Consider the following 27,124-nt stretch of genomic DNA (forward strand, 5'->3'; position numbering starts at 1 on the left):
AAAGAACAAGGTGTGGAGCAGTGTGTGAGTCTTAATACAAAGACTTAATTAACTTCATTAATACAAATTTATACAAATTAATACAAATTTTTTATGAAAAAGAAATTTTCTTGATTTAAAGAGAGAGAGAGATAAAGTAGACTCCATCGGCAAGTACCTTTTGACTTCGTCTTTCTTCTTTTTTCAGCCATTAAAAAAAAAAGAATGTGTTTGTTATGTATATATAAGTACATCGTATATGCACAGTTTTTAAATAATAAGAATTTTAAGAAACGTTTCACAGTGGTTATCTTTGGGGAAAAGGTACAGTATAGTAAGGAGTGGGAAGGCTTGAGGGTTTTCACTTTTCATTTTGTGTCTTTCTTTACTGCTTGGATTTTCAGTGTGTATGTATGTGTGTATGCAGACACATATATAACATTTGGTTTATATTTTAATTTTTTGATTTTAGAGTAGCAATTTTATTGATTTAATAAATGTGATGCATACTCATTAAAATATTCAAATGGACAGAGGAAAGCAACCACCAACCCAAAATAACCACCCAGAAGTAGCCAATGTCAACATTTGGAGAAAATCTCTTTCTGTATAAATATAGATGAAGCAGAGAGACCCTGAAGGAAAGATAAAGAGAAAGAGTTATAAAAGGTAATAAGTTAAATTTACTTGAATTTAATGGAAACAAAAAACTGTAATGAAAAATGAATAGCTAAACTTCATTATTTCATTTCTACAACAGGTGTTAGATCCTAAAAGACTTCTCTTGGAGTCACTGGGGTCATTTTGTATGAGTTTTTTTTCCCCCTCCTTTGAGTGCCTGTTTCAATCTTAGACATTATCTATTACCTTAATTATGTAAATGATGAGACAATGAGAACTCATTTTTTTTTTTACTTTTCCTTTCTCTCCCTCAAATTTATACTGCTTTTATTATTTCTACTTTTCAGTAGAGGGTTAAATGGAAAGTCAGCACTAATGGACAGTTCAGTGTCGCTGTAATATGTAGAAAAACAAGCCCTTTTACAAACTGTTGAAGGAACTATACATTGATGAAGACATTGGAATGATCATTTGCATATTTATCAAAATTTAAAATATGTAAACTCTTTGACTCAGCAATTCTACCTGTAGGGATCTATCCAAAGACATGTTTGTACAGAGATAGGTATACAAAGATTTTTTTTTGTAATACTATTTTTAATACTAAAAAGTTGGAAACAATTTAAATATTAATCAGTAAGGAAAAGTATGCAGATGACAGCACCCTTATGGCAGAAAGTAAAGAAGAACTAAAGAGCCTCTTGATGAAAGTGAAAGAGGAGAGTGAAAAAGCTGGCTTAAAGCTCAACATTCAGAAAACTAAGATCATGGCATCCGGTCCCATCACTTCATGGCAAATAGATGGGAAAACAGTGGAAAGAGTAGCTGACTTTATTTTGGGGGGCTCCAAAATCACTGCAGATGGTGACTGCAGCCATGAAATTAAAAGACACTTACTCCTTGGAAGGAAAGTTATGACCAACCTAGACAGCATATTAAAAAGCAGAGATATTACTTTGCCAACAAAGGTCCATCTAGTTAAGGCTATAGTTTTTCCAGTAGTCATGTATGGACGTGAGAGTTGGACTATAAAGAAAGCTGAGCACAGAAGAATTGATGCTTTTGAACTGTGGTGTTGGAGAAGACTCTTGAGAGTCCCTTGGACTGCAAGGAGATCCAGCCAGTCCATCCTAAAGGACATCAGTCCTGAGTGTTCATTGGAAGGACTGATGTTGAAGTGGAAACTCCAATACTTTGGCCAGTTGATGTGAAGAGCTGACTCATTTGGAAAGACCCTGATGCTGGGAAAGACTGAGGGCAGGAGGAGAAGGGGACGACAGAAGATGAGATAGTTGGATGGCATCACCAACTCAATGGACGTGGGTTTGGGTGAACTCTGGGAGTTGCTGATGGATAGGGAGGCTTGGCGGGCTGCGGTTCATGGGATTGCAAAGAGTCAGACACGACTGAGTGACTGAACTGAAGGGAAAAGTAGTTTTATGACTTATAATACATTCATAATTTGGAATATTATGCACTTGTTAAAAGAATGATGATAAATATGTACTAAAATGGAAAAAACTCTCAATTAAGAGGAAAAAGCAAGTCATATATTATACTTACCATATGATTCCATTTATTTATAATGATAAAATACATACACATAAAAATGTATACACCTATATTGGTACAGACTGGTACACAGAGACAGAGACAGAGGAAGGGACTGGGAAGATAAAGAGGAACTTTAACATTAAACTATATTGTGTTTACTTAAACTGCTTTAGTGTATTACAACAGAAATGTATACATTGTATAAAAGAGAGGGAGGAAAAAAAGAAAAAAAATGACTCATTTCTTCTCAAATATTTAATATGTGAGAATAATCTACTTAATTAATTTTGTCTAGTTTTTCATATTTAAGGATTAATATGATGAGTAAATCTGCACTATATTTCAAGTGAAAAAACAACAAATTACCTTCTGACATAATCTACGTAACTTGCCATAGATGTTAGCCAAAAAGTCAAAACTCCCTCAGTTCAAAATAACATTTCTTTCCTATCATGCTTAGGATCTTTGAATAATTTAATTCACCACAGTTGTTGTTCCTGAGTGAAAGTCCTAGGCTAATAGCAATGTTACTCTCTTTCAAAGAGTTTCTAGAAATATATTGGTCTTTATGCCTATGTTTTCACGGGAAAATCTACATATTCCACTATAAAATAAAAGCTTGATTATAGTTTTATTTTATACTTTAGTTAATGATAATATTTCATGACTTGGGATACAGACTAAAAGAAAGAGTAAAATAACAGATTGGCCCACGTTGTTGTAATTTAGGTTAATATGACTCATTCTTGCAATAAGCTTTGTATACTGAAAGGGACGTATGAGTTATTCACTGATGCTTTGAGATATGGGAATAAGGAGACAATATCACCAAGTACAAAGGTGTAAATTTTAACTCTTAAAACTCTCAAGGGAAATTTCAAAATGATCTACTTACCTATTGCTTCCTTTCCTGCACTTCCCTCATAGCTCAGTCAAAAAGAATCTGCCTGTAATGCAGGAGACCCAGGTTCAGTTCCCAGGTTGGGAAGATCCCCTGGAGAAGGAAATGGCAACCCACTCCAGTATTCTTACCTGGAGAATTCCACGGACAGAGGAGGCTGTCAGGCTATAGTTGATGGGGTAGCAAGAGTCAGACATGACTTAGCGACTAAACGGCAACTAACCTGCTCACCAATCAGATCGATTAACAAACACCTATTATAAACAATCCCTTGGTAAATTCAGTAGAGGACACCAGCCAATACAAAACTTTGCTTTCTATCAAAGGACACTTTAGGGTCTGCCTAAAGTGCAGGAGACCTAGGTTTGATCCCTGGGTCGGGACGATCCCCTGGAGAAGGAAACAGCAACCCACTTCAGTATTCTTGCCTGGAAAATCCTGGAAGGAAGGAGCCTGGCAGGCTATAGTCCATGGAGTCAGACACAATTGAGTGACTTCACTTTCACTTTCACCTTCTATCAAAGGACAGTCACACATAAGATATTGTTGTTATTCAGTCACTAAGTCATGTCTGACTCTCTGCGACTCCATGGACTGCAGCATGCCAGGCCTCGCTATGGAAAGTCAAATCAAACAAGTCTAGTTTTGAATGCATTTAAGTGGTTGTGCTAGAGTTAAGGATATCCAGAAGTCTTGCTCAGAGGCAGGGAATGTGATCCTTGTTCTCTGAGGGCATATAGTCTAGTTTTGTTCACATGCAAAGGACATCTACACTGTGAGGCTGTGTGATGCCAACTATTAATTGAATGGAACAGGTAAGTGTTATAGAAAGTCACAGAAAGGACACATTATTACTCTTCTACACATGGAGTAGTCAGGTAAACCTCACAGCATGAGACAGGAGATATCTAATAATGCTTAGAAAGCAGCTGGAAATATGTGATTGAAGCTTGGGTAAACACACTAGTTTAAAGGTACGTTTGTTGGAGTATTTGCATAGATGTGATAGATAAGATTTCCACTAAGGGATATATAGTGAGAAGGAAAGGACGGTTAAAACTTGAAAAGAGTAAGACACTGTGGAAATAAGGACAGATTTTTAAAAAATAATAGAACATTTGGAAATTCAAAATGCAGTCATTAAAATCTTATAGACTGATTAATAGCTTATTAAGATATATTGGTAAATGAAGATTGTTGTTTTTTAGGTGCTAAGTGATATCTGATTCTTTTGTGACACCATGGACTGTAGCCCATCAGGTTCATCAGGTTCCATGGTATTTTTCAGGTAAGAATACTGGAGTGGTTTGCCATTTTCTTTTCCAGAGCATCTTCCCAACCCACGATCGAATGTGCCTCCTGCACTGCAGGCAGATTTTTTTTTTACCCCTGAGCCACATGGGAAGCTCTAATAAATGAAGATATCTCTGAGAAAATTATACAGAAGGGAAGTATGAAGAAGTAGGGAATGGAAAGTATGAATTAAGAAAAATGAGAGGGACTTCCTTTGTGGTCCAGTGGTTGAGAGTCCGCCTTGCAATGCAGGAGATGCGGTTCAATCCGTGGTCTGGGAGGACCCCATGTGCTGGGGAGCAACTAAGCTTGTATAGCACAACTGAGCCTGCACATCGCAGCTACTGAAACCCGTGTGCCCTAGAGTCCGTCCTCTGCCACAAGAGAAGCCACTGCAATGAAAAGCCAGCACACCACAGCTAGAGAGCAGCCCCTACTCATCACAACTAGAGAAAGCCTGATGCAGCAATGAAGACCCAGTGCAGTCAAAAATAACAAAAAAATAATACAAGGAAAATGAGGCTAGGATGAGAGTTCAATATGTTATTCAATAAGATTCCCAACAAGCGAGATAAGAAAGTGAGAGACAAATTTGATGAGATAATGGTTGATAATTTCAAAACTGTCAAAGAATTGATGAAATAATGTCTCAAAGCTAATAATCACGAGTCTTAAGCAAAATAAAAAGAAGTGTACTCTAGGCACACTGTGATAAATTGGAATACTGCAAAAACGGAGATAAAATCTAGAAAGGAATCAGATATAAAAGATAGATTACTTGCAAATAACTATTGGATCAGCAGTAGGACAACAACAGATTTCTCAAGAACAGTGTGGAAGCCAGAAGTTAATTAAACTGTATCTTCAAGGAGCTGAGGAAAAACCAATAAACTTAGAATTTAATATGTAACTAAACTATCAATAGTTCCAAATAATGTAACTTTTCAGACAAAGATTGAGAAAATTTGCTTCTTAGGGTTTGTCACTGAAAGACTAAAATATCCACATTAACTATGTACATTGTTTAAAGACATATTCACATATATTATACATGTATCATATGCAGTACATGTAAGTGGTAAAATTATAAAAACAAGCATGGAAATGAAAACACCTAATTCAAACTAGTGTTTTTCTGTGAATTGTTTAAGAGAAAGGAGAGTGAAAACATCTTTTCCAGCCTGCTTACATCTATTCCTGTCATTTCTCCCCTCCTGTTACAGTGAGAGATGTTCCTCTGCCCATCGAAATTCAGTCTTTTCCCTATATATTCTGGATCTTACCTCTCCCACCTTTTTAGAGCCCATATATTTACCCCTGTCTGTCCTGTATTTTCATTTTCTCCTTTTCTACAAGTTCCTTTCCAATATTTAAACATGCTTAAATCTCTCCTTTTTTAAACTCCTATTCCACGTAATTGCTTCAAAACCAAATACTGCCTCTTTTCACTCTCACAATACTATTTCTCTTGATGCTTTTGAACTGTGGTGTTGAAGAAGACTCCTGAAAGTCCCTTGGACAGCAAGGAAATCAAACCAGTCAGTTGTAAAAAAATCAGTCCTAAATATTCATTGGAATGACTGATGATGAAGCTAAAGCTCCAATATGTTGGCCACCGGATGCAAAGAACTGACTCATTAGAAAAGACCCTGATGCTGGAAAGATTGAAGGCAGGAGGGGAAGGGGAAAACAGTGGATGAGATACTTGGATGGCATCACTGACTGAATTTGGGCAAGCTCCGGGAGTTGGTGATGGACAGGGAAGCCTGGCGTGCTGCAGTCCATGGAGTCCCAAAGAGTCGGACACGGCTGAACAACTGAACTGAACTGAATTATCTTCTTCAGTCAAACATCTTCAAAGAATTATCTGCAAGTAGTGTCTCAAAGTCTGTACCTCCTGTTTATCTCTGAAACCACTCTAATGTAGCTCCTCTCCTCCCATTCCACAAAAAATTTTCTCAAGGTCACCAGTGATTTCTGTCTTGAACTTTTACAATTAACTTATTATTTCACACTGCTGCTGCTGCTGCTAAGTCACTTCAGTCGTGTCCGACTCTGTTGCGACCCCATAGATAGCAGCCCACCAGGCTCCGCCGTCCCTGGGATTCTCTAGGCAAGATCACTGGAGTGGGTTCCCATTTCCTTCTCCAATGCATGAAACTGAAAAGTGAAAGTGAAGTCGCTCAGTCGTGTCCGACCCTCAGCAACCCCATGGACTGCAGCCCACCAGGCTCCTCCGTCCATGGGATTTTCCAGGCAAGAGTACTGGAGTGGGGTGCCATCGCCTTCTCTGACTTCCTTCTTATTCATCATTATAATAAATGTAGTGTTTCTTGAACATTTACCATATGCCAGGCATTGTTTTAGGGCTCCCCAGGTGGCGCTAGTGGTAAAGAAGCCGCCTGCCAATGTAGGAGACTTAAGAGATGTGGGTTTGATCCCCTGGAGAAAGAAATGGCAACCCACTCCAGTATTCTTGCCTTGAGAATCCTATGAACAGAGGAGCCTGGTGGGCAATGGTGCATAGGGTCATGGGAAGAGTTGGACACAAAGTACTTTATGTACATTGTTGCCTTCTTGAAACTTCTCTTCCTTTGGTTTCCATGACATAACACTCCTCTGATTTTCCTTCTCAAGTAGATACTCTTTGGTTTCCTTACTCATCCCCATCTCTTTATCTTTAATAGAGATGAAGTTCCTCAAGACATCATCTTTATTCTTCTATTCTTCTCATTTTATGCTATAGTGATTGCTTCCACTGCTGTACATCTATATATACACAGATGACTTTCAATTTTATTTTCATTTCTTCCAATAGTATTTAAGCATGTAGTTCTTCAAAAAGATAAGAACTCTTTTTTTTTTTGTTAAATGTAACCACAATACCATTATCATATCTAAGACAAAATTAATAATAATTCCTTAATATTGGCAAATGCCTGCTCAGTTGGCAACTTCCCAGTTGTCTCATAAATATCATAAAATTCAGGTTCTAATCATGTTACTCACTTGGACCTCCTCGGTGGTACAGTGATTAAGAATTCACCTGCCAGTGCAGGGGACACAGGTTCAACCCCTTGTTTGGGAAGATTCCACATGTCACAGAGCAACTGGGCCCATGTGCCATGACTACTGAAGACTGCGTGCCCTACAGAGCCCACATTCTGCAACTCCTGAGCCTGCGTGCTGCAGCTGCTGAAGCCCATGTGCCTAGAGTCTGCACTGTGCAACAAGAGAGGCCACTGCAGTGAGAAGCCTGTGCACCACAAAGAGTAGGCCCCCACTTGCTGAGACTAGAGAAAACCAATGTGTAGCAGCAAAGACCCAGGACAACCAAAAATTAAAAAAAAAAAAAAATTTTTTAAAGTTACTCACTTGATTGCAAGCCTTTAGTGGTTTCTCCGTATTCTTAGAATAAAGAACAAAATACGTAAGCTGTCCTGCAGATACTGCATGGTTTTTCCTGGTTTATCTAGTCAGTCAGATCAATAGAATTGAAGCTCAGTTCAGTTCAGTCGCTCAGTTCTGTCCAACTCTTTGGGACCCCATGGACTGCAGCACACCAGGTTTCCTTGTCCATCACCAGCTCCCGGAGCATGCTCAAATTCAGACAGTGATGCCATCCAACTATCTCATCCTCTGTCGTCCCCTTCCCCTCCTGCCTTCAATCTTTCCAGCATTAGGGTCTTTTCTAATGAGTCAGTTCTTTGCATCAGGTGGCCAAAGTATTGGAGCTTCAGCTTCATCTTCAGTCCTTCCAGTGAATGTTCAGGACTGATTTCCTTTAGGATTGACTGGTTTGATCTCCTTGCAGTCCAAGGGACTCTCAAAAGTCTTCTCCAACACCACAGTTCAAAAGCATCAATTCTATGGCACATAGCTTTTCTTTATAGTCCAACTCACGTCCATACATGACTACTGGAAAAAACCATAGAATTGAAGCTGCTGCTGCTGCTGCTAAGTCACTTCAGTCGTGTCTGACTCTATGCGACCCCATAGACGGCAGCCCACCAGGCTCCCCCATCCCTGGGATTCTCCAGGCAAGAATACTGGAGTGGGTTGCCATTTCCTTCTCCAATGCATGAAAGTGAAAAGTGAAAGTGAAGTCACTCAGTCGTGTCTGAGTCTTCGCGACCCCATGGACTGCAGCCTACCAGGCTCCCCTGTCCATGGGATTTTCCAGGCAAGAGTACTGCAGTGGGGTGCCATTGTCTTCTCTGAGAATTGAAGCTAGAAACCTAAAATGTTGTTTCACATCTATTATCTTGAATTGACATCCAACTGATATTAATAAGTCAAAAAGAAAAAAGAAATTGGACACTCATGGTGAAATTTTAGTTTTTTGAAGCTTGTTTTGACCAAAACATGGAAGTTCAGAAATAATGATGAGGGAAATGATGCAGACCTGCTCAGCTAAGGTAAAGACTCTAATGGAAAGACCTCAATAAATATCCTGGGCAAGTCTGCCATGTACACTACACAGCAAACTCTCAGGGTTTGGAGAAAATCTAATATAATTTAAATTGTTTTGTTATCCCTGGACAACCTTCACAAGGACAGACTGCCTAGACAGACCTCTTTACTATCAGCTAATTAGTTTACCTCTAAAGATGTGCAAACATGACTTAGTCTTCTGAGGCTGTCTACAGTTTTTTTCTCATAAGTGAAGTTTTTGCCTTTGTTCCTTGAGAGCAGTCTAATGACTGTCTCTCTATACATGAAAAATTTTGTTTGTAGGTAAATAACTAGGTGTCTCTGAGTTCTTTGATAATAAAAGCTTAGTCATGCTCTCAAATCTGTTCTTCCTCCACTCTTTCTCATGTTAATACTTCCACCAGCTCAGTTATTCAAGATGGATATCTGGGGATATTTTCAGTGCTTTCTTGTCCCTTATGCCTGGCTCCTTCCAATATCCAGTTCTTCACCAAGATTTGAATCTGCTTGCACGATACATCTTGATAGCAACCACTATAGTCTGAGCCCAAATGACGTATTGTTTGGGCTTTTGAAATATTCTCCTAGTTGGTCCTATTTGCTTTCCCTACATATATCTCCTTCCATTTCATTTCTCCAGGGAGTCAGAATATGCTTCTAAAACCATGTATCTTATCACATATCTTTCCCTGTTAAAGTACTTCAGATGGGTTCTATTATACCTATGATAAAATGATAAATCCTGAATTCTTAACATATCCTATTGTTTCACAAGGCCCTGCTTTATCTGGCTCCCACACACACCTCTCTAATCTCATGTGGTACTGTTGTCACAACGTTGTTACTTGGCTGTCTGTCAATACAAAATAAAAAGTTTTTAAAAAGTAAAATAAAATAAGCTATTGGTGTAAAAAATTCTTTATTAATAAGTGTCTGCTGCTTCTGCTGCTAAGTTGCTTCAGTCGTGTCTGACTCTGTGCGACCCCATAGACGGCAGCCCACCAGGCTCCCCCGTCCCTGGGATTCTCCAGGCAAGAACACTGGAGTGGGATGCCATTTCCTTCTCCAATGGACTAGCACATATTAATTGCAGATAATAAACACTCATTTTGAACAAATGCATGAGTGAGATGTTTGGGGAAGCATTTAGATCAGTTCCTGACAGACAGTACCTAAGTTGATTTTCCTTTTTCATTTTAAACATTTATATTGTCAGGAATATCCCTGGAGAAGGAAATGGCCACCCTCTCCAGTATTCTTGCCTGAAGAATTCCATGAACAGAGGAACCTGGTAGGCTATAATCCATGGGATTGCAAAGAGTTGACACAACTGAGTGACTATCACTCACGTTAGATATTGGTATTTTATTTAATGGAATGCTGTTAGGTTTTTAAAAAACTATGTGTTTTAAGTCTTTTAGATGGCTACAGATGTCCACAGGGCTTTCCCGCTGGCTCAGTAGTCAAGAATTCACCTGTAGTGCAGGAGACAGGAGACACAAGTTCAATCCTTGGGTTGGGAAGATCCCTTGGAGGAGTGCGTGACAACTCATTCCAGTATTCTTGCCTGGATAATCCCATGGACAGAGGAGCCTGGCAGGCTGCAGTCCCTAGGGTTGCAAAGAGTCAGACATGATTTAAGTGACTTAGCATGCATGAATGCACAGATGTCCACTAGATGTCAGCCTAAGCCAGAATATTAATTGCTAAGAGCATCAAGTATTGAGCATGATTCCAGTGTTCACCTGAGCTGTTAGGTTCCCATATTTTAAATTTAATGAAGGATAATATTTTGTGGATACTTTTGAATTTGATTTGTGGATGCTCCATGCTTGTATATTGAGTACAGAGGATATAATTCTCCTGTGCTATAGAGGGTAAAAGAGATTTTGGATTCTTTATCAAAGAACTCTACCATAATAAAATACTTATGAAATATAATAATAAGGTAATAACAACTCCTGATATTTTTTAGCACCAACTACATGCCAGTTCAGTTCAGTTCAGTTCAATTGCTCAGTTGTGTCCGACTCTTTGTGACCCCATGAACTGTAGCACGCCAGGCTGCCCTATCCATCACCAACTCCCGGAGTTTACCCAAACTCATGTCCATTGAGTCGGTGATGCCATCCAACTATCTCATCATCTGTCGTCCCATTCTCCTCCTGCCCTCAATCTTTCCCAGCATCAGGGTCTTTCCAAATGAGTCAGCTCTTCGCATCAGGTGGCCAAAGTATTGGAGTTTCGCTTCAACATCAGTCCTTCCAATGAACACCCAGGACTGATCTCCTTTAGGATGGACTGGTTGGATCTCATTGCAGTCCAAGAGACTCTCAAGAGTCTTCCCCCTTCCCCAACACCACAGTTCAAAACCATCAATTATTCTGCGCTTAGCTTTCTTTATAGTCCAACTCTCACATCCATACATGACTACTGGAAAAACCATAGCCTTGACTAGATGGACCTTTGTTGGCAATGTAATGTCTCTGATTTTTAATATGCTGTCTAGATTGGTCATCTATCCTTCCAAGAAGTAAGTGTCTTTTAATTTCATGGCTGCAATCACCATCTGCAGTGATTTTGGAGCCCCCCAAAATAAAGTCAGCCACTGTTTCCACTGTTTCCCCATCTATTTGCCATTAAGTGATGGGACTGGATGCTATGATCTTAGTTTTCTGAATGTTGAGTTTTAAGCCAGATTTTTCACTCTCCTTTCACTTTCATCAAGAGGCTCTTTAGTTCTTCTTTACTTTCTGCCATAAGGGTGGTGTCATCTACATATCTGAGGTTATTGATATTTCTCCCAGCAATCTTGATTTCAGCTTGTGCTTCCTCCAGCCCAGCGTTTCTCATGATGTACTCTGCATATAAGTTAAATAAATAGGGTGACAATATACAGCCTTGATGTACTCCTTTCCCTATTTGGAACCAGTCTGTTGTTCCATGTCCAGTTCTAACTGTTGCTTTTTGACCTGCAAACAGGTTTCTTAAGAGGCAGGTCAGGTGGTCTGGTTTTCCCATTTCTTTCAGAATATTCCACATACCAGACACTGAGCTAAATGCTTAAATGTTTTATCTCATTAATCTCAACTAATAAATTAGTACAGTAACTAAAAGCATCTTGATTACAAAATCTTACAGAATAAATAGTATTACTAACCCCTTTCAAAAAATGGAGTTTAAAGAGGTTGAGTAACTATTCTTAAGAACTCCAGAAGACATAGAATAACATATCATAATTATTTGTAAAAATAAATATTTATAAAAAAACAAAGCCATTTTAACAATGGGGGACTTAAGCTTCCCTGGTGGCTCAGATGGTAAACGTCTGCCTGCAATGTGGGAGACCTGGGTTCAATCCCTGGGTAGGGAAGATCCCCTGGAGAAGGAAATGGTAACCCACTCCAGTACTCTTGCCTGGAAAATTCCATGGATGGAGGAGCCTGGTAGGCTACAGTCCATGAGGTTGCAAAGAGTCGGACATGACTGAGCAACTTCACTTTCACTTAGCATTTGTTGCCACTTGGAATTCAGGATTTTGTTTATATGACAACTAAATAAATGAATGTTCCAACTACCATACAGTTGTGCTCTTTTCAAATACCAGCAAGGTAATGCTCGCAATACTCCAAGCTAGGCCTCAACAGTATGTGAACCAAGAACTCTCTTTTCGTTGTCATGAGATAGGCCTGTCTCACAAATACATCATATTTTGTTTGTCTAGTCTGCTACAGGGGGACAGTTAGATTGCTTCTACTTTTCACTCTTAAAAATTATGCTGTTGTGAATGTCTTTGTGTATTATAGAACACAAATATAAGTTTCTTTAAGAGATCTATCTATAAATGTCTGCATTTTTTTTCATGAAAATTTGATGGATATTATTGGGTGGAAATAGTATCTTTATTTTTAAAATCTGCATTTCTTTGATTGACTTTGAGATTGAGATTCTTTTCCTAAGGTGACTGGCCTTTTAATTTTTCTTCTCCATATATCGACAATTCATATCCTTTGCCCATTCTGGTGCAATTGTTGAAGTATTGATTTTTTCATTCCTTTTTTCCCCCTTTTTAATTGAATCTGAAAATACCTGCCTGCCTTTTAATTTGTCATAAGCCTTCAGTACCTTTAAATTGTTTTTTTCACTATCTTAATTTTTTGTAATTAAAATTCAAATAATTGAAATCTTAGCATTGAGTATTTTAATATATGATTGTGATGTATTTCTTCATTTATTCAGCTTTTTAATTATTATTACTAATTTGTTGTTGTTAAGTTTCTAATGTCATATCTGACTCTTTGCAACTACATGGAATGCAGCACTCCAGGCTCCCCTATCCTTCACCATCTCCCAGTGCTTGCTCAAACTCATGTCCATTGAGTTGGTGATGCCATCCAACCATCACATCCTCTGTCATCCCCTTCTCCTCCTGCCTTCAATCTTTCCCAGTGTCAGGGTCTTTTCAAATGAGTTGGCTCTTTGCATCAGGTGGCCAAAGTATTGGAGCTTCAGCTTTAGTGTCAGTCCTTCCAATAAATATTCAGGATTAATTTCTTTTAGGATGGACTGGTTTGATCTTCTTGCTGTCCAAGGGACTCTCAAGAGTCTTCTCCAACACCACTGTTCAAAAGCATCAGTTCTTCAATGCTCAGCCTTCTTTATGGTCCAACTCTCACATCCATACATGACTACTGGAAAAACCATAGCTTTGACTAGATGGGTCTTTGTTGGCAAAGTGTAGTTATTGAATTTTATACATTGAATGCTCATGTTCCTATAGTTTTGGTTGTATCTTCCTATGAAAATAATTATTATTTTCAAATAATGACACTTTTGTTACTTTAAAATACACTTACTCATTATCTTGTCTTTTTGTGTTGGTTAGGGCCTCCAGTATAATATGGACTAGGAGTGATGCTAGCAGGTATCTTGTTGCATTCCTGACTTTAATCTGAATGCTTCTAATGTTTTCTATAAATTATGATGCTTGGTATAGAATTGCCTAGATACTCGCTAAAGTTTCTTTTACATCCCAGTTCTCCAAATTTTTGTTTTTAAAAATTATGAATAAGTATTAATAGTTGAATATATCAAATATGTTTTCTGCATTTATTGAGATACTTAGTATTTTTCTCCTTTAATTTGTTAATATGATGAATTGCATTGATGTGTTTATTTTTTGTTATTATTAGTTTAACTTTATTATTATAGCTTTTTATTATGACTAGTTTGTTCGTTTCATTTGAAACAGATATAAAATTTAAGTAATGATTCTTCTCAGTTGATGATACTTTATCATTTATCCATGAGTCCCCTACTGTATCATTTTATATATTTTTATTTTCATTATCTACAACTTGGTTCCATTTCTCCTGCCCCTCTTTTTACTTAATATATTTGTTATATGTCTTGGTATAATAAAGTATTATTTTGTGTGTGTATTTATGTATTAATTTATATAAATGATATTGGTTTATATAATAGGTAGCTATTGCTTTGTTTCAACTTTTTTTCACTCAACACTGTATAAGATGTATTTTGTTGCTGTATATATATACATCTTCTATATTGTTTTTAAGTGTAATATAGTATATTGGCAATATATAGTATAATATTTCAGATTTCCCAGTAAACCATTTGCATTTACTTATGCATTCCCTAAGAGATAAGCACCTAAAGTAACTTCCTCAACTTTCTGCAACTATAAAATACCGCTGTGATAAGTATATTAGGTTGCTTTTTGGCTTGTATGCTGGTTTCTTTAATGGTTATACAGGGTATGTGATTGTTGGAAGATGAGATAATTTATGTATTAAATTTATTAAATTCCATTTGATTTTTTTCCCATAATACTGCTTCAGTTATACTCCTGCTAGTAGAAAATAAGAAATCTTGTTTCTCTAGTTTCTTACCTACAATTGCTGTTGTCTGATTTTTATTAATTTGATGAATGTTAAGGTGTATATCAGTGTTTCAACTGGCATTTCTCTGATTCTAGTGTGTTTCTCAGATTTATATACTTATTTGCCACTGGGCTTCCTTTTAAATGATTTGCCTATTTATATACATTGCCTGTTTTTCTGTTGAGGTTTCCTGTTTTTTTCTTATCATTTGCAGCTTATAAATATCATATATTAATTCCTTAGCATGTTTTAAACATTGAAAATGTCTTTTTTGATCTGTCAGCTGTCAGTTTTGCTTATGACATCTTTTGTGAGCAGAAGTTCTCCGTTTTTATGTATATAATCCCATTGGAAAAAACAGTTTGGTGCTTTTAGGTCTTGCTTAAAATGTCTTTTTAACCCTATAAATTATTCAGATATTGCCTTTTATTTTCTTCTATTAGCTTTTAAAATTTGCCTTTTACATTTGAGACTTTATTCCAGATTTGATACCCCTGTGCATATTGCGTGCTCCATATGTATGGCATAAATCGGGGAATTTTTTCTTTATTCTTCTGAATGTATTGAGCTATTTTTCCTAACACTTATCTGCAATGTACTCAATTTTTTCTCTATTGATTTATGGCACTACCTTTATCAGATCTCAATTTCCAGTTCTGAACTTTCTATTTTGTTACATTATTTTTTTAATTTAAAAATATTTATTTGTTTTTGGCTGCTTTGGATCTTCAGTACTGCATGCAGGCGTTCTCTAGTTGCAGTGAGCGGGGGCTACTCTAGTTGCGGGGTGTGGGCTTCTCACTGTGGCGGCTTTCCTTGTTGAATACCCGGGCTCTATGGCATGTGGGCTTCAGTAATTGTGGCACATGGGCTCTGGAGCACAGGTTCAGTAGTTGTGGAACATGGGCTTAGTTGCCCCGCAGCATGTGGAATTTTTCCAGATAAGGGATCGAACATGTGTCCCCTGTGTGGACAGGGGGAGTTCTTAACCCCTGGACCACCAGGAAAGTCCCTGTTTATTTGTTTCTGTGCAATTTCAGTGCTACATTTATTACTATAACTTTGTGAATTGTTTTAATATCTAGGATGGAAATTCTTCCATTTTGCTTTTTCAAAATTAGATTGGTTTATCATGAACTTTTATTTCATCGAATTTGGATGATATGCTTGTTAAATCTAGAATTTTTATTGAAATCTGATTTAGTTATATATTGCCATAAAATGAATTACTCCACAACTTAGTGGATAAAACAACAATAAATAGTTTTAATTAAATAAATCTCTTAGCTCTGTGGATCAGGAATGCAAAAGCAGCTTAGTTGAATGATTCTGGCTTGAGGTCTGTCATAAGATTGCCACCAACATGTCAACAGGGGCCACAGTCATCTAAACGTTTGGGGCTGGGGGATTCCTCTCCAAGTAGGTTCACTCACATAGCTGTCAAGTTGATGCTTACAAGTTGGCAGCATCAGCTTCTTGTCACATCAGTCTTGTGATGGAGCTTCTTGAGTATGGTTACAACATGGAGGCTGATGTGTGCTAGAGCAAGTAATCAGGAGACAGCAAGGGAGAAATTGCAATGTTATTTATATCCTAGTCTCAGAAGTCAAATTCCAACATTCCTAAAATAGCCTGTTGATTGCACAGGACAGCTCTCCTCAGTGTGGGAGGGGACTACATCAGGAAGGTCATACTGGAGGCTGTGTACCTCAGTCCACCCTCTGGCTGCCAATTATTAATATCCCCACACATGTCAGCAGATTTCGAAAACTCAGCAGTGTCTACAGGACTGGAGAAGATCAGTTTTCATTCCAATCCCAAAGAAGGGCAATGCCAAGGAATGTTCAAACAACCATACAGTTATGCTCATTTCACATGCTAGCAAGGTTATGCTCAAAATCCTGCAAGCTTGGCCTCAGCAGTATGTGAACTGAGAAAGTCCAGATGTACAAGCTGAGTTTCTAAGAGGTAGAGGACCAGAAGTTGAATTGCCAGCATTTGTTGGATCATAGAGAAGGCAAGGGAATTCCAGAAAGCATCTACTTCTGCTTCATTGATTACCCCAAAGCCTTCGAGTGTGTGGGTCACAATGAACTGTGGAAAATTCTTAAAGAGATAGGAATACCAGACCACTTTACTTATGTCCTATGAAACCTGTATGTGGGTCAAGAAGCAACAGTTAGAACTGGACACGGAACAAATGACTGGTTCCAAATTGGAAAATGAATATGACAAGGCTGTATGTTGTCACTCTGCTTATTTAACTTATATGCAGAGTACATCATGAGAAACGCTGGGCTGGATGAAGCACAAGCTGGAATCAAGATTGCCAGGAGAAATAACAACCTCAGATATGCAAATGATACCACTCTAATATCAGAAAGTGAAGAGGAACTAAAGAGCCTCTTGATGAGGGTAAAGTGGACAGTAAAAAAATCTGGCTTGAAACTCAACATCCAAAAAACTAAGATCATGGCATCTGGTCTCATCACTTCATGGCAAATAGAAGGGGGAAAAATTGGAAACAATGACAGACTTTATTTTCTTGGGCTCCAAAATCACTGTGGATAGTGACTACAGTCATGAAATTAAAAGATGCATACTCCTTGGAAGGAAAGCTATGATAAACCTAGACAGCGTATTAAAGAGCAGAGATATCACTTTGCTGACAAAGGTCAGTCTAGTCAAAGCTATGATTTTTCCAGTAGTCATGTACAGTTGTGAGTTGGACCATAAAGAAGGCTGAGCACTGAACAATTGATGCATTTGAGTTTTGATGCTGGAAAAGATGCTTGAGAGTCCCTTGGACTGCAAGGAGATCAAACCAGTCAATCCTAAAGGAAATCAACCCTGAATATTCATTAGAAGGACTGATGCTGAAACTGAAGCTCCAATACTTTGGCCCCTGATGCGAGGAGCTGACTCATTGGAAAAGACCTAGATGCTGGGAAAGATGGAAGGCAAAAGGAGAAGCAGGTGGCATAGGATGAGATGGTTAGACAGCATCATTGAATCAGTGGGCATGAATCTGAGCAAACTCTGGGAGATAGCAGAGGACAGAGGAGCCTGGCATGCTGCAGTCTATGGGGTTGCAAAGAGTCAGAGAGGATTTAGCGATTGAACAACAGCATGGAAAATAGACTCACTCTTCTCACAAGACTCTCCTTACCTCATCCCATTATAGAATCAGATGAAGAATCTCATCTAAATTATGTCCAGAGGTCATGAGGCTTTTTGGGTATATTTCTTAAGTACAGTTTTTTGAGTACTGTTTCTTTTGATTGAAGATTTGTGGACTTAAGAGAGGGAGACAAGAATCATTGAAGAAGATTGTCTTAAAAGATGCTGCTGTTGCTGCTGCTAAGTCGCTTCAGTCATGTCCAACTCTGTGTGACCCCATAGACGGCAGCCCACCAGGCTCTTCCATCCCTGGGATTCTCCAGGCAAGAACACTCAGTGGGTTGCCATTTCCTTCTCCAGTGCATGAAAGTGAAAAGTGAAAGTGAAGTCGCTCAGTCGTGTCCGACTCTTAGTGACCCCATGGACTGCAGCCTACCAGGCTCCTCCATCCGTGGGATTCTCCAGGAAAGAGTACTGGAGTGGGTTGCCATTTCCTGCTTCAGCTTAAAGACGACTACCACAAAATTTCACTTAACATTTATTGTAAGACAGGTCTGTTGGAGACTAATTCCTTCTGTTTTTGTTTGAGAAAGTATTTCTTCACTTTTATTTTTTTTGTTTGGAGTGAAAGAGCCTTTAAATTCTATAATGCATTACAGTTTTCAAAAGTTATATATATATGATTTTATGTAATGTCTTAATAACCCCTTCTCAGCCTTCTACTCCTATATTGCCTCACCCCCTTCCCTCTCCCACTGCTGCTGCTAAGTCGCTTCAGTCATGTCCGACTCTGTGCAACTCCATAGACAGCAGCCCACCAGGCTCCCTCATCCCTGGGATTCTCCAGGCAAGAACACTGGAGTGGGTTGCCGTTTCTTTCTCCAATGCGTGAAAGTGAAAAGTGAAAGTGAAGTCGCTCAGTCGTGTCTGACTCTTGGTGACCCCATGGACTGCAGCCTACCAGGCTCCTCCATCCATGGGATTTTCCAGGCAAGAGTACTGGAGTGGGGTGCCATTGCCTTCTCCATCCCTCTCCCACTAATAACCACTAATTTGTTCTCTATGTCTGTGAGTTTGCTTTTTTGTTTTATTCACTAGTTTGTTGTATGTTTAAGATTCCACATATGAATATCATACAGTATTTGTTTTTGTTTGTCTGACTTATTTCATGATAACATAATGCCCTCCAAGCCCATCCATGCTGCTGCAAATGGCAAAATTTCATTCTTTTTTATGGCTTTGTAGTATTTCATGGAATGTGTGTATGTATGCACATCTTTCTTCATTCACCTGTTGATGAACACTTAGGTTGCTTTCATACTTTGGCAAATGTAAGTAACACTGATGTGAACATCGGGGTGCATATATCTTTTTAAATAAGTGTTTTTGGTTTTTTTGGATATATACCCAGGAGTAGAATTGCTGTGTCATACGATGGCTCTATTTTTAGTTTTTTGGGAAACCTCCATGTTTTTTTCCACAGTGTCTGCTCCAATTTACATTCCCACCAACAGTGTGAGTGTTCTCCTTTCTCTACATCCTTGTCAGAATTTATTTGTGGGTTTTTTTTGACCATAGCCATGCTGATGAGTTTGAGGTGATGTCTTATTGTGGTTTTGATTTTCATTTTTGTGATGATTAGCAATGTTGAACGTCTTTCCATGTGTTTATTGGCCGTCTGCATTTTCTCCTTGGAAAAATGTCTATTCAGTTCTTCTGCCTATTTTTTAGTTGAATTGTTTGTTTTTTTTTTGTATTGACTTGTGTGAGCTCTTTAAACCCCTTATCAGTCATATCATTTGCAAATATCTTCTTCCATTCAGTGTGTTTTTGTTGCTGTCGTTTTTGTGGTTTTGTCCATGGTTTCCTTTGCTGTGCCTAAGCTTTTGGATTTAATTAGGTCCCATTTGTCTATTTTTGCTTTTGTTTTCTTTCACTTTAGGAGATGGATCCAAAAAGTATTGCTTCAATTTATATCTAAGAATGTTCTGCCTATGCTTTCATCTAGGTGTTTTATACTATCCAATTTTACATTTAGGTCTTTAATCCATTTTGAGTTTATTTTTGGACAGCTACTTGTACAAGAAGAAAATTAGAACATCTCTAACATACATATACAAAACAATATCCTTTGTTTTTGAAACATAATTTTGCTGGACAGGGAATTCTGGGTTGGTGGTTTCTCTTTCAACACTTTTAATGTATCACTCTACTCTCTTATTGCTTGCAGGGCTTCTGAAGAGAATTCTTATCCTATTACTTTATAGGTAAGATGTTGTTTATTTCCAGCTTGTTTCAAGATTTTTTTTGTCTTTATTTTCTTCAGTTTGAATATGATATGCCTGTTGTTCAGTCGCTCAGTCATGTCTGACTCTTTGTGACACCATGGACTGAGCATGCCAGGCTTCCCTGTCCTTCACCATCTCCTGGAGCTCAAACTCATGTCCATTTAGTTGGTGATGCCATCCAACTATCTCAGTCTCTCTTGCCGCCTTATTCTCCTGCCTTCAATCTTTCCCAGCATTAGGGTCTTTTCTGATGAGTCTAATGAGGCATAATGATATGCCTAGGTGTAGATTTTTTGAAATTTGTCACTCTTGATGTTTCCTTAATCTGTGGTTGATATTTGTCATTAATTTTGGATTGTCAAAATTAATTAAAGTTGTCAGCCATTATTCGTCATTTCTTTTCTTCTTTTCTCTTTCTCTTGCTCCTCCCGTTGAACGTATGTTGCACTTTTTATATTTGTCACATAGTTGTTGGATATTCTATTCCATTTTTCCTCTTTGCTTTTTTCAATTTGGGTACTTTCTATTGACACATCTTCAAACTTACTGATTCTTTTGTTGGCCATGTCCAGTCCACTGATGAGTCCATCAAAGGCATTCTTTATTTCTGTTATGGGGTTTTTGATTTTAGCATTTAATTTTGATTCTTTTTTAGGGTTTACATGTCTCTGCTTACATCTTTCTTGTGTGTTATATACTTTTTGTATTAGAGCCCTAGGATATTAATCATCAGATCAGATCAGATCAGTCGCTCAGTCGTGTCCAACTCTTTGCGACCCCATGAATCGCAGCACGCCAGGCTTCCCTGTCCATCACCAACTCCTGGAGTTCACTGAGACTCACGTCCATCGAGTCAGTGATGCCATCCAGCCATCTCATCCTCTGTCGTCCCCTTCTCCTCCTGCCCCCAATCCCTCCCAGCATCAGAGTCTTTTCCAATGAGTCAACTCTTTGCATGAGGTGGCCAAAGTACTGGAGTTTCATAGTTACTTTAAATTCTTGATCTGATGATTCTAAAGTTTCTGCTATGTTTAAATCTGGGTCTAATGTTTTGTTTGTTTATTTTTGTTGATTTCATACTGTGTTTTTTGCCTTTATCATGCCTTGTAATTTTTGGTTGAAAGTCACAGATTATGTGTTGGGTGAAAGGAACTGAGGTAAATAGACCTTTCATCTGAGGTTTTGTGCTATCTGATTAGTAGGGTGTGTTACTAAGGGTGTAGCTTTAGGTGTCAGAGACAAAAATTTCCTCTAGTGTCTAGTTTTGTTTTCTTGAATGTTTTGGGCTTCCCTAGTAACTCTTTCTTTATTGGTTTTGAGATTTCCAGTTCTTTTATCTCTAACCTTCTGTTATTATACTGCAGCCTTATTAATCTGATGGTAAGGTGTAGGGAAGGGAAAATACCTTATGCTCTTACACTTAGGTTTCATTCTTGTAGTGTGCTTGTTCTCTGAGCTGTGACCTTCACACACGTTTTATAGATTTTTTCCTTTGATAAGACAGAAACAACTAAATGGCTTTGGAGTTTGGCACTTGTCTTCCTCCATGTGGAAGGCTAGTTGGGGTTAGATTAGGATATTTTCTTCTCCCCACATGGTGGTATATGGGAGATTGGTGTTGAATATTTCTCATCCTGAAAGTTGGTTGAAGTGAAGAGAAGTGAAGTCGCTCAGTCGTGTCTGACTCTTTGCGACCCCATGGACTGTAGCCTACCAGGCTCCTTCTGTCCATGGGATTTTCCAGGCAATAGTCCTGGAGTGGATTGCCATTTCCTTCTCCAGGGGATCTTCCCAACCCAGGGATCGAACCCGGGTCTCCCGCATTGTAGACAGCTGCTTTACTGTCTGAGCCATCAGGAAAGTTGGTTAGGCTCCTGTAAAACCTAAGCTGGATAATTAGGTAACATTGTTTCCCTTGAGGACAGCTTTTTGTTAAGGAAAACAGAAATGCTCTGGGCAATTTCAAAATGATTCCTTTTCCTTCTCTCCCTGTGAAAAGTCTGAAGGAATTTTTCTCCAATTCTCAGTTTGAGAACATGGTGGGGCTCCTGGAGCAAAAATTCAGCAAAGTGTAGAGGTTTCTCAAAGGCCTCTTCGAGTTTTTAACTCTTAAACTTAGCCACACTGAGGCTCTGCCAGATCATCATTTATAGTTTGTATTTCTACTGGTACTGGCTTCAGTGAAAAAAAGAAAGTGAAGTCACTCAGTTGTGTCTGACTCTTTGTGACCCCATGGACTGTAGTCTACCAGACTCCTCCATCCATGGGATTTCCCAGGTAAGAATACTGGAGTGTGTTGCCATTTCCTTCTCCAGGGGATCTTCCTGACCCAGGGATCGAACCTAGATCTCCCACATTGCAGGCGGACTCTTTACTGTCTGAGCCACCAGGGAAGTGGCAAGGTTCAACTCCTGGGTTTCTGTTTTAACTGTGATTCTCTGTATTTGTCTGTCTTTCCAGTTTTAAAAATTTATTTATTTTTAATTGGAAGATAATTGCTTTACAATATTGTATTGGTTTCTGCCATGTATCAACATGAATCAGTCATAGGTACACGTGTATCCCTTCACTCTTAAATCTCCCTCCCACCTCTCACCCCATCCCACTCCTCTGGGTTCTCACAGAGCACCGGATTTGAGCTCCCTGTGTTATACAGCAAATTTCCACTGGCTATCTAATTTTATACATGGTAATGTATATGTTTCAATGCTACTGTCTCAATTTGTTCCATCCTCTTCTTCCCCTAGTGCCTCCACAAGTCTGTTCTCTATGTCTGTGTCTGTATTGCTACCCTGCAGATAGTTTCATCAATACCGTCTTTCTGTATTCCACATATATGCAATATTTGGCTTTCTGATTTCACTCTGTATCATAGGCTCTAGGTTCATTCACCTTGTTAGAACTGAGTCTAATGCATTCCTTTTTATAGCTGAGTAATATTCCATTGTGTATACATGTCTTTTCAATTAATGGAATAGCAGATAGTGATTAATTCTTTGATGAACCTAAGAGCAATTGTTGATTTTAGTTATTCAGCTTTTTTCTTGGGAGGATGGTAGTAGACTGCTGCTCTTGATTTTTATAATTGATCTTGTGTCTGGTAACTTAACAGAATTCTCTTATTAGTTTTAAATATTTGTTAATTCTATTGAATTTTCTGTGTCACCTGAAAGTAATTACAGTTTTGTATCTTTCTTCCCAATTGCATCTTCTGTTTTTGCTTTTTTTTTTAGCTGCATCATAGGAGTCTTGCTTTCCTCAGTGACTGTTAAAGGTCTGTAAATAATTTCTCAGTGCAGTGGCCAAGTAGATAGAATAAATTATTATTTGACCATTTAGATCTTCCCAATCAATGAAAATTTTTTTTATAATTTATAGACTCTCCAGTGATGTGTTTTCCTTGGAATTTAGAGTTCTACCTCTTTTGTGTCTAATTTCTCATCCATACTTGAAGATTTAACATGCATGTGCTCAGTCGCTCATTTGTGTCTGACTCTTTGCAGCCCCATGCCCTGTATGCTCTGCCCATGGAATTTTCCAGGCAAGAATACTAGATCAGGTTGCCATTTCCTGCTGCAGGGGATCTTCCTGACCTGAGGACCACACCTGCATCTATTGTGTCTCCTGTATTGGTAGGTGGATTCTTTACCACTGTGCCACCTGGGAAGCCTGGAGATTTAATGGCCCCTTTAAAATTTTTTTTAATGATCAGGTTGGACATTACCATTCATAGAATCAGGTTAATAAAGTTTTCAAAGGTTTCAGTTTTCATGAAGAATGGTGGCTGAATGTATATTATCATATGTGGAACAGATCTCCAGTCCAGGTTCGATGCATGAGACAGGGTGCTCAGGGCTGGCGCACTGGGATGACCCTGAGGGATGGGATGGGGAGGGAGGTGGGAGGGGGTTTCAGGATGGGGAACAAATATACACCTATGGCTGATTCATGTCAATGTATGGCAAAAACTACTACAATATTGTAAAGTAATTAGCCTCAAATTAAAATAAATTAATTAAAAAAAAGAGTCATAGTTAAATTATGCTTTTATATGTGTGTTGAAATAATGTAGTTTTCCTTTTAAATCTATTAATGTGATAAATTACATTGATTTTCTAATATTAAACCATCTTTGGATTCTTAGGATAAATTCAACTTGGTCATAATATGTTTTTTTTTTACATATTAGTGTGGATTTGGTTTGTCAGTATAATTTTTTCTTGACTTTTCCAGTGTATCAAATAGCTTCTTCCTTTCAGATATTCGAAGTTTTTGAAATATTCTTGTCTATAATCAAAGGATTTTCCTTTAATAAAACTGTTACTCTCTTTGTCTCTTTCTCCCTCAGGAAAAATATCATACCAGCCCTATAATAATGGTTTAATGTACATCTTATTAAATAGTTTATAAATTCTATTGACAAAGATAGAGTTAATTTCCTGAAATGCTGTGGGGAAATTAACAAGATGGTACCAGTCAGGCTTTCACTAATTTGTTTCACAAATATTTATTAAATGTATATTATGTGTCAAATACTATTCTAGATTCTGAGGATACAGGAGTCAAAACAAATCCCTGCCCTGATAAAGCATCTTGGTGATATCCTTAGGATTTAATAATGATCTCAGAATATGAATGGGTCTTTAGTGACGTTCCACAATACATACAAAAGTAAATTATTCTTGTCTAATGATCGTTTCATGCCTAGGATCAAAGCTTTGATAGACCACTTTTAATCAATGATAAAAAACAAATTTGACCTCCTTACTGGTTTGGATCATATCTCATTGAAAAATTATCTTATAGTCTTTTTTTTATTATAGTTTTTGTTAATATGAAGTATTCATTCATAATAAAAATGAAACCTAAATAATTCTATCATAAAATTATTTCTATTGTGGATTCATAAATATTTTTCAAATGGCTTAGAAAAACTTTGATTTTGTTAATATACCAAGTGAATTTATAGCACACTTTGAAAGTGTTTCTTAAAAAGCCAATAAGTAAGGTGTTCCCTAGTGGCCTAGAAGTTAGGATTTGGCACTCTCGCTGGTGTTGCCTGGGTTCAGTTCCTATTTGGGGAAGTGAGATCCTGCAAGATATATGGCATGGCCAAAAAAAGAAAAAAAGCCAGCAAGTAAAAATATGCATTTTATTTTATGGTTAGTTAATAAATGGATTTTTCTAAGATAGGAAATGGTATATTCATTTTGCTTTAAAGTGAAACTAATTAGAACTAATAAACTCAAGTATTTAGGAAATTTACAACATTCATATGTTCACATATATTTCAAAGAGCTTTATAATAGACAATGTATAGTAAATTAAATCCTAAATAAATGTTTGCCAACTATGTATAACATTGAATCTCAGTTCTGATGCAATCCCTAGTTTAAACTATAGATAAAATCATAGCTAATGCAAAAATTGCCAAATTGATTGCAGAAATCTTGGTACCCAGAGCAGGGACACTGTCTTCTGGCATAGGAATAAACTTGATTGCTTGTGCGATGTTAGAAACCTCTGAGGTGAGATTGGCTTCATTGATGGCTTGGACTGCAATATAGAAGTTGGTGCCATTTTCTATTCTAAAAGGTTCTGGTTTAAATTCAAAATCTTCATCTGAGCCGGCATCCTTAGGTTTTAGACTGGAAGTATTCACTAAAGTAGCATTGTCAAAATTTTTTTGGAGATCCAGGAAACTCTTACTTATTCTTATAATGTAGCTGTTGGCTGGAAAACAAATAGGTATTTCGTGTACGTTAGAATCACTACATGCATTATTGCTACCACATTGTTTTACATTTAAGGGTCCATCAGAAGTGCACACTGGGTTTTTTGTTTGGTTATTCCATCTTCTTTATTTTAAGAACAAATATGTGAACAGTTTTTTATCTAGTTATCTAATCACAAAGAATTTAATTTAAAATTGTATAGTACTAAAAATGGATCTCAATTTTTTAAGAAATAGAAATATGAAGAACTGAGTCTACTTTTGATTTAGAACAAGGAACACAATAATGTTTGAGTATAGTAAAGACCTTATGTCTGTGCTATTTTCCATTAAGCTGAGAGAGAGAGTTATAAGATGGGTGGTAAGAGAGCAGATAAGTAGAGTAGAAACCAAGGATATGGACAAAGAGCAAAGAGAGGCAAAGAGTCTGGAATGTGTACTAATTAAACGTGTTTAAGAGCCAGGCAGACTTTGACTAGTACCTTAGTTTTACTACTTTCTAGCTGTAAGAAAGAAAAATTTATTTAATATTTCTTAGTTTTCTTAACTATAAAAAGAGAATCAATCATTCATTTCATCTAACATATATGGAGTGCCAGTGATGAAAATTATATGTGAGAATGCATGAAAAGCATTTAGCACAATGTCTGGGACTTAATAAATGTTTGAAATATTAGTTATTATTACTGTTACTTTATCAAGAAAGGAAAGAAAGATAATACAAATATTTCATTTCAAAATGCTTTTAGAAATCCATCAGAGCCATAGATAAAGAAATATATTTTAACATTATGAAATGCCATGAACAATAAACCATCGAATGTCTTCTTTTGAAGTGAAGACTTTATTTCATGAAGTGTTGAAGATGTTTTAAGTATGTGGTGAATAACTTGAATTTAGGGTTTTCTTTTTAATTCAGGACCTGTGCCTTAACATCTGAGTCTTTTAATAAATACATCTTATCGATCTGATCTATTCCGCTACTCTTCACATCCTCTCTGCATTTAATTTTGGTGGGTCTATCTAACTATCCATCCATCCCTTTAATTCAAATATTTCATGGTGAAATTTTGCTTTTTTGACTTTGAGCATATTATTTGGTTCCTGTTCTCCCTGACATGAATCCCTGGAATGTGCCTCCCTCTCCCTATCTATGCAATTTGTACTTATTCTTCAAGGCCCACCCAACAGGAGGTCCACTTTCTTCATGAAGTCTTGGTCATGTATTTCATCCCTTGGTAACTCTCTTCCCTGAACTCTATTGCATGAAATTTAGTTTTCCAGTTTTATAGAGGTT

At 37.6% G+C, this 27,124-nt stretch overlaps 2 protein-coding genes across 3 annotated transcripts in view; one reads left to right on the forward strand and one right to left on the reverse strand.

Annotated features, from left to right (window-relative positions):
• Nucleotides 1–27,124, forward strand: part of ODF2L (outer dense fiber of sperm tails 2 like) — a 402,314-nt gene that overhangs the window by 15,989 nt on the left and 359,201 nt on the right. The window lies entirely within an intron of this gene.
• Nucleotides 25,232–27,124, reverse strand: part of LOC109556104 (calcium-activated chloride channel regulator 1) — a 32,609-nt gene continuing 30,716 nt past the window's right edge. For both annotated transcript variants that reach the window (XM_070786173.1, XM_019957158.2), the window contains one exon: nucleotides 25,232–25,826. In XM_070786173.1, coding sequence (XP_070642274.1) covers nucleotides 25,486–25,826 — 341 coding nt within the window. In that variant the 3' untranslated portion in view covers nucleotides 25,232–25,485. The remainder of the gene's footprint in view (nucleotides 25,827–27,124) is intronic.

Source organism: Bos indicus, chromosome 3 (assembly GCF_029378745.1).
Source record: "Bos indicus isolate NIAB-ARS_2022 breed Sahiwal x Tharparkar chromosome 3, NIAB-ARS_B.indTharparkar_mat_pri_1.0, whole genome shotgun sequence".
NCBI classification, from domain to species: domain Eukaryota; kingdom Metazoa; phylum Chordata; class Mammalia; order Artiodactyla; family Bovidae; genus Bos; species Bos indicus.